Genomic DNA, 18,313 nt, shown 5'->3' on the forward strand with positions numbered 1-18,313 from the left:
TTTGTTCCCAGGGAGGGGATGGTGGTGTTATAAAATAGTCAATATATATCAATCAATTAATAAGTTAATTAATTGTAAATGGCTATTGGCGAATGTCTGATGAATGTTGAATGTGCAAATATGAAACCAATTTTATCTCTATTTTACCCAAAGAGATTTAGCGAGTATTAGCTATGTAATTTGATATGTATGTTTCAGGGCGTTAGTTTCAGTTGCTTGCCAGCTTTTTTTAAGTGCCTGGCCACATAAAGATGTAGCTAATAATTTATATAAATAATGTGATCTGCATACCTCTCCCGACTTTATAAATTTAAACGCTGCATTACCGTGCTACCTCATTTAGGTGAGAGAGCTAGACATGTGAAAGCAGAGATAGAGAGTGGGGACCGAGCAATGCGCCTCCATTTCTATGAAAAATACGTATTAAATAGGCTGCTTTGCCTGGCCATATGCACACGGCACTACTTCAAGAGTGCTAATTTTGACTTCAAATGCACGGTTACAGATCACATCTAACTTTTTATCTAGTCAAACCCTACTGCTAGTGTGGTTTGAGTGTCATGAGGTCCTCTCTCTGGTTCACTCAGTCACTCAATCACTCAATCGCTCAGTCTTTCCCACACTGGGTGTTACTTAAAAGAAATATGCCCTTTCTGTGGTTTAATCACATTAAAGATAATTATTTCCGTATTATGATAAGAAGATTAATGGTCTGGTCTTGACCCGGTCTCGCCTTGCCTTGGTCTTGGTCTTGACTTGGTCTCGAATTCTCAAAGTAAGATTCTGTCCATTTTTGATCCATGAACAAAGGTAATGCAACCAGAAGTAAGGGGACATTATTTATTTACCATGAGTCCAATATGTTGATCTTCCACAGTTCTTCCATGTTCTCCAATAATTAGAAAGTTAACACAGTCTTTTATGCCAATACACATAAGAGGCAGTCAGTGGTCATAGCCAATCATTGAACAGTCCTCTATCCTCTAGCACATCCCCTCCAATATCTGGCTGTCTTCCAGTCACATGTATTCTATATCCTAACCTTACATGGCCTGGTAGTGTCCCCTATTGAGTTCCAGACTCCACACGCTTATCAGGTTGTGTGGAGCCCCTCAATAGTGGATACCAACTGCTTGCGATACGATACCTCATATAGCACAAGATAACGAAGTACCACTCCTCTAACAAGAGAATATAACTAAAAAACATGCGTATCATCAGGTAAAGGAAGGCTTCCTCATAATGGTATGTGCCAAACTATGGTCCATGGGTCTATTCACATAGTCTATGACAGTCACATGGAAAATCCTATCAGGAGGTATGGACAGGGTGTGTGGGTAGGGTGTGTGAGTAGGATGTGTGGGTAGAGTGTGTGGGTAGAGTGTGTGTGTAGGGTGTGTGGGTAGGATGTGTGGGTAGAGTGTGTGGGTAGGGTGTGTGAGTAGAGTGTGTGGGTAGGATGTGTGGGTAGGGTGTGTGAGTAGAGTGTGTGGGTAGAGTGTGTGGGTAGGGTGTGTGGGTAGGGTGTGTGGGTAGGGTGTGTGGGTAGAGTGTGTGGGTAGGGTGTGTGGGTAGAGTGTGTGGGTAGAGTGTGTGGGTAGGGTGTGTGGGTAGGGTGTGTGGGTAGAGTGTGTGGGTAGGGTGTGTGGGTAGAGTGTGTGGGTAGAGTGTGTGGGTAGAGTGTGTGGGTAGGGTGTGTGGGTAGAGTGTGTGGGTAGAGTGTGTGGGTAGGGTGTGTGGGTAGGGTGTGTGGGGCTCATCAATAACAGGCCCCACATCACATCCCATCTATTGTCCTTTGCTCAGAGTTAATCTGCACTTAATGTGTTGTGTTAGGTTACTCATGCCCATAATCTATCAAAGTCTTGGTCTGTCTCTGTCTCGATACACTCTGGTCTTGGTGATGACTGGTTTCGGTTTAGGTGGTCTTGACTACAGCACTGTCTGTTAGTTCTATTTTGACAACTGGCAACCCACAGTGTTCAGATGAAAGTGATCATTGAAACAGTTTTATTTTTAAGGTGTTTATTAGGTTGTGATGTTTGTCTTTTACTTAACATCATCTCTCTGGCTTGTGCACAGGAGGTCAAATCTCCACAGAAGGTTTTGAGGATTTGAATCAACAGAGCAATTTGTGTAAGTATCCTTTTCTAGCTGAATACCTGTCCATTTATTCAGACATTAACAATGGAGTCTTATAACATCTTTCTATTTGTAACATATTGATGCTGGGATTAACACCTAAAGACATAATATCACCAAACAGGGAAACTATTATGGCTGGGTGTGGCTTCTGGAGTGGGTGTGCTCTTGGTGAGATTGACAGCTGTCTGTATCTGCAGGAAGGCCAGTGAGTACTTCAGATACTGAAGCATTTTCATTCTTTTACAGATATTTCTCTTTCTAATTAGTAAATTACTAAAAGTAATTTAATTGACAAGGAAGGGTATATTCAGCATTATTAATACAGTCTAATTTATATTTCACAGAGAAAAAATATTCTCAGAGGTAAGAATTCATTGTGTTTTAGATATTATGATGCAGTTTCAATCATCATTTTGTTCTGTGTTGCTGTCTATGATTACATGCCTTTTTCCACTTCTTATAGATCTCAAGCCCAACAGGATGAACATAACCAATGTAAGGACCAATAAAAACACTAAACACCACACACTACTATGATTATTATACACATGTACAAAAAACACTATTGATCCATTAGCATATGATTTCTGTTGTACATTTGATAATGGGAGCCATGAGCTGTGGAGTCCTAGTGGATTTGGTGGATAATGGTTTCTATTCTCTAATCATGAATTAATTCTGTTTAACTGAATATCATCTGAACCCTGCCGTCATACTCTGGGACATACATTTAGCAGGGCTTTTCAGCTGTTTATCTGGAAAAAAAAGAATTTAAAACCAGTTAGAGAAAGTATGTGATAAAAGCTGAACACATTTAAACAGTATTGTATTATTTTTCCCTCAAAAAATGTGTTTGTATCACTATTTTACAAATTCTGTGGCCTTATTTAAGCTTGAACACATTCTTTATCAAGAATAAAAGCAATATGGAACAAATTACACTGAAAATGTAGCATAAACCATTGTTTTCCTGGTCGGACGTCAGCTTAAAAACATTACTAATATTGCATTTGGAAATGTCTGAAGCAACCAGGCTAAATTTGGTTCCAAAGAGTAGATTAGTTTAGGACATTGGAGCTCTAAACATGAAGTAACTTTATTTAACTTTATTTGTCTTGTGCTGGCATGAATGCACTGGTGAAAAACTGTATTATAACACATAGCCTCTACTTAAAACAGAACATAATCATTGCCCTAAAAGCCAGCTAAATGTTTTTGACAATTGCAGTGCAAGCTTTTCCTTCAACAAGTTGGCTCACATTGACTTCCTGAAAAATGGTCTGGTTTCTTTACATAACATTTAGGATATTTCACATTTTCACAAAGACCTGAGTTTTGTGGACACTGAGTGTGGTCTGAACCAGAATCTGAGGGTCAACTACAGAAATCTTTTATCTGACCTGTTCCAATGTTGACTAATTATATTTTTGTTTATTTATGAGGACCTCTAAGTGTGTTACAATAGTTTATTGAGACAAAACCCATTTGTCGCCCGATTTGCGTTGAAGATACAATTGTTTAGAGCGTAAAAAACTAGTGAAAATGTAAATGGTCACAGATCACTTTCCACCTTGACTGTCTACTGCTGAGTGTAAACCACATAGTCATTGAGTTTAATCTGAGCACGCATGGACAGTACTGTGCCTTGGTGTACCTCTGGCATAATGAGAGTTTCTCATTGCTAATGTGAATAGAACATTTTCTTTAGATATTATGGAAATGTGATTTCAAAGTACACTCATAAAGACTTTGTCTGTGTTGTCTAGGTCCTGCTGAAGAGAACGAACAGTCATCTGGAAATGGCAGTGTAAGTTCAATCACCGTCTCAAGACTTACAGGCTTGATGTAGCATTTTCATAAAGATGGTACATATTAATACAGTAACTATTACCCTTTTAGAGTACTGTTGTACACATCTGAAGTGAAACTATATTTTCCCCTTCTAGTCTGACATATACCAACTGTACAGCACAATCCCTGACAGACCAGCAACCTCACCACAGACAGATGGGTTGTACAGTCTTCTGCAGAAACACTGAAACTACACCAATGGTTTTCTGTTGCTATTTTTAACAAGTCTCAAAGCAATACTCTCGCTCTAACATAATGTCTTATATAAGATATCCATAATATGTTTGGTGTTCAAGGTATTCAGGACATACTCTTTTTGTTTCTTCTTTCTTCCCTGGTCCATTTTTTGTTTTTGTTAAATCTGCAGAATTAATGTCTATTCTCAACTGTGTGAGGAATTTTTGCATAATGCTTGGATTCAATTTCCAATATATGAAATGTATTTGGAGCCAGAAACGATATAGATAATTTCAATTGATGCCTTTATTGCATGTTCACACAATATGCAAAATGCATATTGGATATCAAATTACATTAAATAACATTGACTAGTAATGAATCCAAACGGAATTACATCCATCCACCCGTCCATCATCTTCCGCTTATCCGGGGCCGGGTCGCGGGGGCAGCAGTCTAAACAGGGATGCCCAGACTTCCCTCTCCCCAGACACTTCCTCTAGCTTTTCCGGGGGGACACAGAGGCGTTCCCAGGCCAGCCGGGAGACATAGTCCCTCCAGTGTGTCCTGGGTCTTCCCCGGGGTCTCCTCCCGGTGGGACGGGACTGGAACATCCAATAAATGTAATTAATTCAACAATATGCATTCTGAGTGTAACGTAGTGTTGCAAGGGACAGGTCTGGAATCAGGTGCAGATGAAACATGCTTTAATAGCAAACTGTAAGAAAATATACAAAGGTACCAACTAAGGTAAAGGCACAAGCAGAGTTCGAATTACGGAGGAGATTTGGTGGGGGTTTTACCCCCCCTAATTAAGACTTAGACCCCCCAACAGGTTGACCTCCCACATTCACACTCTGGGCACAAGGGCCAACAAAGAACATAAACAGAGATGATCACATACTGTAGGTTTCACACAGACAGAACTATAAGGCTGCATGACAAACCAACGAAAGCCAGTGGTAAAAGTAGGGTGACTGGTAGGAAACAGGTGTGCCTCATTGTCTGGTGATCATGGGAAGGGCGTTGGATAGTGAGTGTCCGGGGAGCTGATGACAGAACAGGGCATTGGGTTGGGAGTGACGGGGTGGCCAGTGATTAGAAAACCGGGGAGGTTGATCTCCTGAGCGGGGGAGGAGTCGTTGTGGGTTACCCAGCCGTGACAGTAAGATACTGTACTCTGATTAAAGGTGTATATACTTCTGGTTAGATGCATACTGCATTTCATTTTACTGTACATGTTCAATGACAATAAAGTTGAATCTAATCTAATGTAATAAACCAGACATGTGGTAGAGAGATAATTATGTATTAAAATATATAGAGGTTTACTCATTATTTTAACTTAAATTTTTTCACTATTAACAAGTTATTCACTATTAAGAAGTGTTAACAATATTTTACTATTCATTATAGCAATTTGTCACATCCTAAAGTTAATCTTTGTATTGAAAATATTTTAAATGCTATGTATTCGATTATAAATGTATATATTCTTCCAAAAACTAACCTATTTTGTCTCCCTTCCTAAATGCCAAGAATCCTCCTGATCTCTAAATAACACTTCCTCTTCCTTCCTTTGTTATTTTGACATTTGAAGTCATTTTTTATTTTGGAAACATAAACTCTTATCCCCACACACACACCATTCAGGAAGTTACTGCATATTATGATTGCATTTACTCCAGTTTTCACATTTTCAAGTTGTAGATAAAATCATATTGTAAAATGTATTTTCATTAATTCTACTGAAATTATTCTATTGTATTTACACTGGCATTTAGATTTGTATGGAATTGAGCCCACTGAAATAAAACATCTGTTTGTCTTTAAACGTGCACCGCTCTCTTTGTTTTCATAGGCTAGAAGTTGTTGTCTCTCCTATTTTGTCTTCTAAACCAATGACTGAATGGGTTGGTCGTACTTCTGAGCTGAAAAGAGATACAGTATCAGATGGATGATTATGTGATGAAAGTACACCTTTATATTATGAAGATGTTTTTACATTTTAATCACATATTACAAATGTAAAGATGTTCTATTCTGTTTGTGCACAACCAAGTAAGCAGATTATGCAGATTATTCAACAGATGATTAATCTCATGCCAGTTTCACAAGATGAGTCAATATGTACCACTGGACTGGTAGTTCATGGAAACAGACGTTCTTTGGTCCAGTGTTCTAGAGAGATCTAGGTCTTGTGTCTAATCACTTTCAACTGTACTGTGGGGCGGGTTGTTTAAATTTCACAACATACTGGTACAGACACTGAAGATGAGGAAATGTATTACTATGAAAGCTTCTGCTTTTTTAGGATATTTTCAAAGGATATTTCAGGCTATATAAAAATAGAACAATGGTGTAGCCTCCAAATATAAAGTGATTCTAATTGTATGTTTTTTAAATTGCTCTACTGCAAACAACAAGGTTAATCAGAACAGGTGCTCATAAGTACCACTGATCAGCTTAAACTTATCTGGCATTTGACATCAACTACATTACATTAAGGAAATGTTTTGATGCTTAGGTTCACAAAACTCAAACACAAGTACCTTTTCTTTGTTTAATTTTGCTGTAAACATATACTTTAATCAGTTAAAATCCGACATTGAATTTTAAATATCAGAAGGACACTGTCTAATAATACAAAGCTGTTAGAAATGTTTTGTGTGTAGTGTGCTGCCTTGCGATAACAGCCAGACCTGACTGATACAGGATGCTAATAAGCCCTGCTCTCTGCAATTTTAGCCCACACTGGCCCTGAGTCTGTGCTCTCTGTGGTTTTCCTGTGAACAAACTCTACATCTACACAACTTCTCTACTGAAATAATCCTCTGGGTGAAGATATTCTGTGAAGTCAGACTAACAGTAAGACTCTCTGAAAAATGACATTGTTCATCCCAGATATGGCAGCTGGACGTCTGTTTTTGGTCATCCTCATTTTCTGTGAGTCTTTCCTCCTATCCAGAAAAATTATTCACTCTTTTAGTCTTTGTTTTAAGGAATTCTAAATGTGTGAATCTCAAAACTATAAGGAGTGTGTCTTATTCCAGTGAATCATTATGATGTGTTTTTCCTCTCTCATTATTTTATTCAAATAAAAACTGCTTGTGATCAATGCCATACATACATTACAAGTTATTCTGCATTTATGTTTGAGTAGATGTTCTTATCCGGAGTGATTTCCAGTTAGTCATGCATTTTAATATAGCTAGGTGAGACTCAACACAGTAATAGTAAATACTCCTCTCTGCAAAGTCAGTGCTACGCTTCACAGCCTTTGCTTTCTTATTTTTCATGATGAAATATGTATAATAATGACAGATTTTATAATTTTTTAGATACCTTCCAACATGTCAAAGCCCAAGGTTAGTATTATGATTGAATTTAACCACAATTATTTCCCATTTTAACAATTTTTTTTTTTTTTTAAACTCTGTCTGTACTAAATAATGCAACCATGCAATGTATTACACATTTATCCACAGTAAATCATTTCTTGATTAGTGTGCTAAACTTGTAGAGGATTTTAAATACTTTGTCATTATCTACTTAACAATAGGGACATATCTTTTCATTTTTAAACATATTAATTGGATGCTATAGTATCTTTGGTTAGTTAAATTGTTCAGTACAAATGTATAATTTCTCAGTATATAGACAGTGTACTGGGGTTAACCACAGGGTAGATGGGTGGATGTCAGACAGGGCTGCCTTGTCTCTTGGTTTAGCAACTCCGATTTGGGATCTGCAAGGTCAGTCTGGCCCAGTGTTTTGACTGTTTGGGGGTTTTTCTCTGGGGAATGTTCTCCTCCAGCATGTGTGCTAAGTGGAAAACTTCCTAGTTGAGTGACCAGTGAGCAAAGTTATAAATTGGTAAGATTGGAGGTTATGTCTTCAAATCTGTCTTGAACCTGCTGTGAGAAGGCATTTCATATTTTAATATGCAATTTTCAAAACAAAAACAGTCTATTCTTCTGATCTCACAGACCGTCCTAAGCCCAGTCTGACTCTGAAACATGCAGTCATCAGAGAGAGAGAATCTATTCAGCTGATCTGTGAGACTCCATCTTTATCTGTGCCTCAGTGTCACTTCATCATAGAGGGGAAACAGAAGTCAAATCCTTTACCTTGTCAGATCACACTAACAGGATATAAGCTGCTTCACTGGGCAGGTCAAAGTTCACCTGTTGAGGTCAAAATTCAATGTTTCTACATGGTGGAGACATACTTTCCATCAACACGCAGTGACCCTGTCTCTTTGAGGATTCTGGGTAAGATGTGATAATTCTTTCACTGTTAGGAAGTTATTTAAAAACATTTCATGCTGGCACCATAAATTGATACTTGTCTAATACACAGTATTCTTTACAGATCACAGAGACCTCCCTCAGCCCATTCTGACAGTGAATCCTAAAGTTATCGGAGAGAGAGACTCAGTTCAGCTGAGCTGTGTGACTCCTCCATCTCTCTCTGAGTGTCAGTGTGGTTTCTATGAAGACGGGAGACCTGCTCTTCCAGACACATCCTGTAAACAGATGGTCACAGGAACTCAGCTGCTTTCTTGGACAGGTCAAAAATCACCAGCTGTGGTCCAGGTCACATGTTACTACATTGTAGGAAGATATCACACATCTCCTCCCAGTGACCCAGTCATTGTCACATTCCAGGGTAAGTAGGTTGTAACTACAGAGTACTGAGTACTTATCTGCCACTACCTAGTAGCGGATCCCACACTTTAACGATGAGGAGGCAGGACACATGCACAGGGATACAAGAGGACTTTAAATAAAATAACTAGAACACAAGAAACAATACACATCAAGACAAGACAGAACAAACATTACACATGGTATCTGCCAAACGACAGACAGTGATTGGGAAACAAGTGAGAGCATTAAACAACAAAACAGGTGTCCATCATCCAAATGAGGGAGAGAGGGCATTGGATATTGGCATGGCATCCTGCTGTTATAGAATGTGACAGATTAGATAAGATTCAACTATATTGTTATTGACAAGTACAGTACAAAAAAATGCTGTTAGCATCTAACCAGATGTACAAATAGAGGAAGGCAGAAAATGTACAAGTATTTACAAGCAATCAGAGAAAAGTGATGCACTGTATTCGATGTCCAGCATGCAACAACCAAAAACACTACAAAAAGAAATGTAATGTACCGCACGACCAGTGATCTATTGTGTTCAAAAGGATATGAACGAGATAGCAACAAAAAGAAAGCTGTAGATGAAAACAAAAGGTCCACTCACTGCAAAAGATCAAAGCCAGGGCTGACAGTTGGGCCACTCACTGCAAAAATCAAAGCCAGGGCTGACAGTTGGGCCACTCACTGCAAAAAGCTAGCCAGCTAGATAGGCTCAAGTGTGAGAAAGAGTTAGTGACGTATACTTGGGCTTGAGGTGTCATGAAATTGTCTCACCTTTTACAAGATATTTAGTGATTGGTTGATTATACTGTCATTCCACAATGCTGCTCTAATTGAAGTCAATGCCAATGACCTTGGCTGGTGCCTTCGATTCAAACCCTGAGGGCCTAGCCAATGAGCGTTGAGCACAGATAGATCATTTCTACCAAGATACCATCAAAGAAGAATTCTGATTGGATGTTTTTCCCTTGGATATAAACCCTGGTACTGTTATCTGTTCATGACATACAGTCAAGTTGTTTTTAGCAAGAACACACAGTCTGTACTGTAATGTGTTATTGTTGATACTGTGTCATGTAAAGAACACACAGTCTGTACTGTAATGTGTTATTGTTGATACCGTGTCATGTAAAGAACACATAGTCTGTACTGTAATGTGTTAATGATGATACTGTGTCATGTAAAAAACACACAGTCTGTACTGTAATGTGTTAATGTTGATACTGTGTCATGTAAAGAACACACAGTCTGTACTGTAATGTGTTAATGTTGATACTGTGTCATGTAAAGAACACAGTCTGTACTGTAATGTGTTAATGTTGATACTGTGTCATGTAAAGAACACACAGTCTGTACTGTAATGTTGATACACAAAGTGCTCGTTAGTGGTAGTTCATGTAGCCTTATCGAAGTGTTATCATAATATGAAATAATATTAAATAACATCTGTTGTGTTCCCGGACAAAACTGACCGGAATGATTTTATTAGTAAAGAAACGTGTTGAAGGCCGTCAAATATAGGATGTTTAAGAACACCACCATGGACTATTGTGCTGGATTACAGGAAGTTTAAAAGCTGCAGCCATGCCCCCGTCCTCATCAAGGGTACTGAGGGGGAGCGTGTCCAACTTCAAATTTCTGGTTGTCCACATTTCCGAGGACCTCTCCTGGACCCTCAAAACCTCAGCTTGGGTCAAAAAGTTGCAGCAGTGCCTGTACATTGTGAGGAGTTTGAAGAAAGTCCATCTGTCCTCCTCGTGAACTTTTACCGCTGCACAAGCAAGAGCATTCTGACTAACTGTTCCACTGTGGTTTAGCAGCTGCTCCGTAGCCGACACGGAAGGCCCTGCAATGGGTGGTGAAAACCACCCAGCACACCTCTGTTGCCCAGTTTCCTCTCATCGCAGACCTCCAGCACAAATGGTGTCTGCGCAAGGCGCACAGGATCATCAGGGACCCTTCACACCCATGCAACAAACGGTTTGCCCTCTTACCATCAGACAAGCGATACGGGTCTCCTCAGTCCCACACCAGCAGGTTCAGGAACAGTTTCTACAGTACTCCATCATTTGCCTCATTTGCACATCTTGTATGCCATTTAGAAAATGACATACGTACTCAATCAAATCAATCAATCAAATGTATTTATTAAAGCCCTTTTTACAACAGCAGTTGTAAAACCCGAACAACTGTTATCCCACTTGTAACATACACTACACCTAATACTTGTATACTTTGTACTGCATTTGCCTTCATTGCACATCTACACATTGCAAAGGAAGGTTTTGAGTGAGGAACAGAAGAGTTAAAATTAATAGACCACTGCAAATTGAAAGCTTCTTTTCCTCACTCAAAACTTTCCTTTTCAACTTTTTTGGAAAGGAAAGAAAAACGTGCAGTGGAGTCTTAATTTCTTCCAGAACTGTATACTTAATATTTGTAAATACTTGTCAATTTTCTGCCCTTTTATTTTCACTTCTGGTTAGATGCCAACTGCATTTTGTTGTACTGTACTCGTACTGTTCAATTACAATTAAGTTGAATCTACTTTATAATATAATGAAATGTTACAGTTGTATACAGTTGTGCTCATAAGTTTGCATACCCTGGTAGTAATTGTGAAATTTTGGCAGTAATTTTTGAAAATATGATTGATCATGCAATTTTATTTTATTTTAATTAAGGATAGTGATCATATGAAGCCATTTATTATCACTTAGTTGTTTGGCTCCTTTTTAAATCTTAATGATAACAGTCATCATGTCATCATCTTCCGCTTATCCGGGGCCGGGTCGCGGGGGCAGCAGTCTAAGCAGGGATGCCCAGACTTCCCTCTCCCCAGACACTTCCTCTAGCTCTTCCGGGGGGACACCGAGGCGTTCCCAGGCCAGCCGGGAGACATAGTCCCTCCAGCGAGTCCTAGGTCTTCCCCGGGGTCTCCTCCCGGTGGGACGGGACCGGAACACCTTCCCAGGAAGGCGTTCCGGAGGCATCCGAAAAAGATGCCCAAGCCACCTCAGCTGACCCCTCTCGATGTGGAGGAGCAGCGGCTCTACTCTGAGCTCCTCCCGGGTGACCGAGCTTCTCACCCTATCTCTAAGGGATCGCCCGGCCACCCTGCGGAGAAAGCTCATTTCGGCCGCCTGTATCCGGGATCTTGTCCTTTCGGTAATGACCCAAAGCTCATGACCATAGGTGAGAGTAGGAACGTAGATTGACTGGTAAATCGAGAGCTTCGCCTTGCGGCTCAGCTCTTTCTTCACCACGACAGACCGATACATCGACTGCATTACTGCAGAAGCTGCACCGATCCGTCTGTCAATCTCCCGTTCCATCCTTCCCTCACTCGTGAACAAGACCCCTAGATACTTAAACTCCTCCACTTGAGGCAGGCACTCTCCACCAACCTGAAGCGGGCAAGCCACCCTTTTCCGACTGAGGACCATGGCCTCTGATTTGGAGGTACTGATTCTCATCCCCACCGCTTCACTAATGATAACAGAAATAACCTAAATGGCCATGATCAAAAATGTACATTCCCTTGAATGTTTGGCCTTGTTACAGACACGCAAGGTGACACACATGTGAAAATGGCAATTAAAGGTGAATTTCCCACACCTGTGGCCTTTTAGACAAATAATTGTTTGTCCGTAAAGGGCCGTATACAAGGAGTTAGCAGACCGTATCTACGTCTTTTTGATTTTTTAAGCTTGTGACTGTGACTTATTTTGTATTCACATACTTATCTTGTTTCTTTCAGATCATGGCTGACTCTTTTAGTTCTTGTCGTAAGTGCCTATAGAGCCCTGATTCATGAGACAAAGCAAGGGTATCCTGTAGCTCAAAGAGTTTATTTTGATAGAAAAAAACAGGGTCATTTTTGGATTCAGAGACCAAAGGTTGGTTAAAAACAAGTGTCAGATCTAAGTCAACAAAAATGGTGTTCTCCAGTGTAGTCAATGAGTTTGTTAGCTCTCATGTGGATGCACTAAACAGGCTAGACACTGAGCCATGGGGAGCAGAAAAGAACTGTCAAAAGACCTACGTAACAAGGCAATGGAACTTTATAAAGGATATAAAAAGTTATCCAAAGCCGTGTAAATGCAAGTCAGTACTGTTCAATCACTTATTAAGAAGTAAAAAATATGGGGATCTCTTGATACCAAGTCAAGGACAGGTATACCAAGAAAGATTTCAGCCAAAACTGCCAGAAGAATTCTTCGGGATACAAAGAAAAACCCACAGGTATCCTCAGGAGAAATACAGGTTGCTCTGGAAAAAGACGGGGTGGTTGTTTCAAGGAGCACAATATGATTATACTTGAATAAAAATGAGCTGCATGGTCGAGTTGCTAGAAAGAAGCCTTAACTGCACCAACGCCACAAAAAAGCCCAGTTACAAAATGCCCGACAACACCCTGACACCCCTCAGCTTCTGGCATACAGTAATTTAGAGTGACGAGACAGAATAGAGCTTTATTGTCACAACCATAAGCGTTATGTTTGGAGCGGGATGAACAAGGCCTATAGTGAACAGAATACCATCCCCCACTGTGAAGCATGGTGGTGGCTCAATTATGTTTTGGGTGTGTGTGTGAGCTCGCTCTAAAGGCATGGGGGATCTAGCGAAAATTGATGGCAAAATAAATGCAGCATGTTATCAGAAAATACTGGCAGACAATTTGTATTCTTCTGCACGAAAGCTGCACATGGAACGCTCTTGGCCTTTCCAGCCCGACAATGACCCTAAGCACAAGGTCAAATTGACCCTACAGTGGTTTCAGCAGAAAAAATTGAAGGTTCTGGAGTGGCCATCACAGTCTCCTGACCTTAATATTATCGAGCCACTCTGGGAAGATCTCAACTGGTTCATGTTAGACGACCAAAGACTATGCATGACCTGGAAGAATTTTGCCAAGACGAAAAGGCAGCTATACAACCTGCATGAATTTGGGGCCTCATAGACAACTATTACAGAAAACGTGTTTTGCCTGCTCACTCATGTTTTCTTTACAAATGGTACATATATTACCAATTCTCCAAGGGTATGCAAACTTTTGAGCACAACTGTAGTATTACAATAATTTAATTTGGCAATAACACACAAGGTGGGGTTCATGGTCACTGTATTATTCCCTAAGAACAGCTAAGAGCTGTTATTACTCATTACGCATAGCGGAGACAATATACAAAAATCCTCCAAAATGCCTTTATGCTAATGTAAACTGAATACCACTGGTAATTTACCAGTGTGACTAGAACAGCAAAAGTTTTGTGATGTCATAACTATGATATACATTCTCATATAACACTTACATCAGCTGGTCAATATTCTGGTTGAGAACTATCTGGTTTATACTACCCTTTAACAATGAAAAATAATATATTAATATAGTATAATATAGTATACCACACAATGTTAGTATGATATAGTATTGCAATAATATTTTAATGTATATTATAATAATATTGTATAGCATAACAATGGTATAATACATTTCAATACTGTTAGATTGTGATTCTTTATCCTCTTCAAAAATTTGATTTTATCTTATAATAATTCACCACCATCTTTATTTAACATATTGATTGAATGTTTTAATGTAATTTGTACAAACTACACATTTTCAACACAGATTTATTGAAATAATTAATTATTTTGCTTTCACAGACCCTCCTCAGCCCAATCTGACAGTGAGTCCTTCAGTCATCAGAGAGAGAGACACCGTTCAGCTGATCTGTGAGACTCCTCCATCTGTATCGGTGTCTCAGTGTAACTTCATCATAGAGGGGAAACAGATCTCATATCCTTCACCATGTCAAAGCACACTAACAGGATATAAGCTGCTTCACTGGGCAGGTCAAAATTCATCTGTTGAGGTCAAAATTCAATGTTTCTACTTGGTGGAAACATACTATCCATCAACACGCAGTGACCCTGTCTCTTTGAGGATTCTGGGTAAGATGTCATTATTGCAATGAATACACTGATCTGATTTGATCACTGTTATGAGTTTATTTAAAAACATCTCATGTTGGCACCAAAAAAGGATTCTTATATAATTACAGATCAACGAGACCTCCCTCAGACCAATCTGATAGTGATTCCCACAGTTATCAGAGAGGGAGGCTCAGTTCAGCTCCTCCATCTTATAGTTAGGGATCCACCGATATCACTTCTATTTCTATACCAATTCCGAGTACTGAGCTTTGAGTATCTATCGATAGCGAGCACCGATCCGGTACAGCAATTTCTATTTAGATTTCATTTTTGCTATGATTGGCCAAATTATTTTACATTACTGAATTGTATGTCATAAAATATTTATTAACAACTTTCTTGTGGAACCTATACCATATTAACAACATAAAACCTTATAAAAAAATGTTTAAATAAACTCCCTGAACCCTCCAAGGTTGTCATCCAATGAAAACTCTAAATGGCTCTAGATTAACTTTAGGCACTTTGGGGAATCTGGCTCATTAAGTGAAGACAGAACTAAAGGTATAGGCTTTATAGCACCTAACAGGTAGGTCTGCTTTTTAACTGTGAATCTGAATGGATTTCAAGATTACAAATCTTTGAGCAAAAACTTATTAAGAAAGTTTCGGTCCGAAGACCTTCATCATGTTATTTTACAAGACATTTCAAATCGCACCGTTAAAAGGGATTACTCTTAATTAGCCTTAGCTAGCTGGGGTTGGTAATCTGGGATTAGCTGTTGTTATCTAGCTCTGGTTAAGATTGATGACTAAAGCTTCTGTGCCATCACCCCTTGAAACACTTTCTTTGTACATTTTGCAACTACCATTGTCGGAAAACAATGTAATAAAATCCTCCAAAATGCTTCTATGCTAATATAAACTGGATTCCATTGGTTACATACCAGCGTGACTAAAATAGTAAAAGTTGTGTGAGTCTCCAAATTCAAGTTTCTCAGTATGTTCATCAATGAGGACTTCACTTGTACCAGGCAAGGGAACTTGGTGGTGAAAAGTGCCCAAAACGTCCTGAGGAGACTCAAGAAATTTGGCATGTCTACAGGTGCACCATTGAAAGCATCCTTTCAGGCTACATTACTGGCTGGTATGGCAGCTGCCCCACTGCAGCCCGCAAGTCCCTCCAGAGGGTGTTGAAGTCTGTGGAGCACGTCATCGGCTGCCATCTCCCCTCCGTGCAAGGCATCTACCATACATGGTGCCTGAGTAGAGTACAGAACATATTCGAAGATCACAGCCACCCAGGCTATGGTCTGTTCTCACTGCTGCTGTCTGGTAGATGCACAGTGTACAGTGTTATGTATATTCTTGGCTAGATTATTGTAATTCTTCTCTAAATCCGCTCCAGTTAGTACATAATGCAGCTGCTCGTCTTTTAACTGGAAAAAGAAAACATGACCGTATAACACCAATCTTGGCCTCCCTCCAATGGCTTCCAGTCCATTTCTGGATTGATTTTAGGATTTTATTGCTTGTTTTCAAGGTTTTAAATGGGTTGGTGCCACCATATCTGGCTGGACTCGTACACCACCTTTCTCTAGTTAAAGCACTGAGGTTGACTAATCCAGATGCACTTGGACGTCCCAAGATCCAGGCATAGAAATAGAGCGGATCGGGCCTTTGTGGTGGGTGTCCCCATCTTCTGGAATAGCTTACCTATCCACATCAGAGCTGTCCAGACTCTACAAACTTTTAAGTCGCTGCTAAAGATGCACCTTTTCGCTCTGGCTGGTAATCCCATGGAATCAAATGTATTTTACTGTGCTGCTGTTCTGTTTGAATTTTTCTATAATTTTATTTGTTACTTACATTGTCTATTCATGTATTTTATTCATGTATTTTATGTCTTATCCTGTTCAGCACTTTGGTCAACCATGGTTGTTTAAAATGTGCTATATAAATATAGTTGACAATGACATTGACACATAATTGCTTTTTCTACCGGACCGCATAAGCAGAGCCGGCTAAGAAGAGCGAATGTCTCTTTCTGAGTGAGTGACTGACTGACTACCCTTTGTTAAATAGTGGTTAAAGAAGAGGACTTGTAGGTCCCAAGTTCAAATCGTGAATTCTTCCATATTGGCGAAAACTTCGCTGGCTAAAACCTGAAACTTTATACGGTTATATTGCGACAGTTTCTGGCATGGGATAGTTCATCTTCAGTCTCGCTAGCAATTGCTCATTTCTTATGATTATTCTTAGGAAGTTAGTAGACACTAGTAAGCCTATTAATGGCTAATAAGCTGTTAAAATGGCCAGTGGCAAAAGCAATACAGTTCATAGATACTATTTGTGGTGGAGGTAAACTTTAAAAAGAAACGTTAGTCTGTTTTACACAATCCTCAATGGAGTCTAGCGATTGTTGAAACATGTAATGCTGTCACATAATGGTTAAAGACAGTGCCTCTCATGTGGAAGACCTAAGTTCGAATCTATTGAGAGCAATGACATGTATTTATTATTTCTGGTAGATTCCACGATTCTCTCGTCTTTTCACTTGATGCGAAAGTTAGTTATTGTTGCCTTTATTGATAGTTATTGTATAAATGTAATTCACGAATGAAAGTACATTGTTTTGGCATTGTTGAAGTCTAACACTTCCCCGAGTTGGTTTGTTGGAAAGGAGAATAAAACACCAGGAATCAGGTCAATTACCGTATCGTATATCCATTTATTACAGAAGCTTCTGGAGACAAGTGTCGCCGCACAATGTCTAAGGATCAACATTCAACAGATCATTTTATACTTCTACTACGCCCAAGAGTCGTTAAATTCACAAAACAAGTGTGCTATTGGTCCAGTTCCAGTTCTATTCCTTATAAGGATAAACGCAAACATCTTCTTGTCCCCTCCTGGTTTCTGTCTGGCCTGTCAGACTATGTGTGTGTGTCTCTAACCTGTGTCCTGTTTCTCAAAAGACAGACATACTAAATCTTTCTCTCCCCGGCAACCGCTTGAACAGGGTTTCCTATTCTCCTACTTGCTCCTTCAGTTTCAGCTCATATTACAAACATTTAAATATTTTGTTTCATTGGTTACAACAGCTTATAACAGTTCACTAACTTATACAATCAATACATCTACATTGGTTACAACAGCTTACAACAGTTCACTAACTCATACAATCACTATATCTACAGCATGAAAGAAAAAAACATGTTCTTATGCCATGAAATGAAATAGGTTTGACAGACTCGTTAACAACTGCTAAATTCTTATGACTATTCCAGTAAGTTTGTAGATACCGGTAAAGCTTATAACAATTTGAAAACCAGTAAAGCTTATTAAAATGTTAAAACGGCCAGTGGCAAATGCCATAGATAGACGCTATTCGTGGTGGAAGTAAACTTAGTAAGAAACGTTAGTCTGTTTAACTATATCCATTTCATTCACGAATGGCCAATTAAAATGGCCAGTGGCAAAATAGGATTTGTTCAGGATAGAGACAAGAGGCTATATTCACCCAGTAAATGT

General features: G+C 39.4%; 1 protein-coding gene across 1 annotated transcript in view; it reads left to right on the forward strand.

Annotated features, from left to right (window-relative positions):
- The window catches only part of LOC105008709, a 68,634-nt gene that overhangs the window by 33,686 nt on the left and 16,635 nt on the right, over positions 1-18,313 (forward strand). The window contains exons 2-5 of the mRNA XM_034287590.1: positions 7,515-7,541; positions 8,163-8,447; positions 8,548-8,844; positions 14,511-14,798. Of these exons, the coding sequence (XP_034143481.1) occupies positions 7,515-7,541; positions 8,163-8,447; positions 8,548-8,844; positions 14,511-14,798 (897 nt within the window). The remainder of the gene's footprint in view (positions 1-7,514; positions 7,542-8,162; positions 8,448-8,547; positions 8,845-14,510; positions 14,799-18,313) is intronic.

This window comes from Esox lucius, chromosome 17, assembly GCF_011004845.1.
Source record: "Esox lucius isolate fEsoLuc1 chromosome 17, fEsoLuc1.pri, whole genome shotgun sequence".
Taxonomy (NCBI): Eukaryota; Metazoa; Chordata; class Actinopteri; order Esociformes; family Esocidae; genus Esox; species Esox lucius.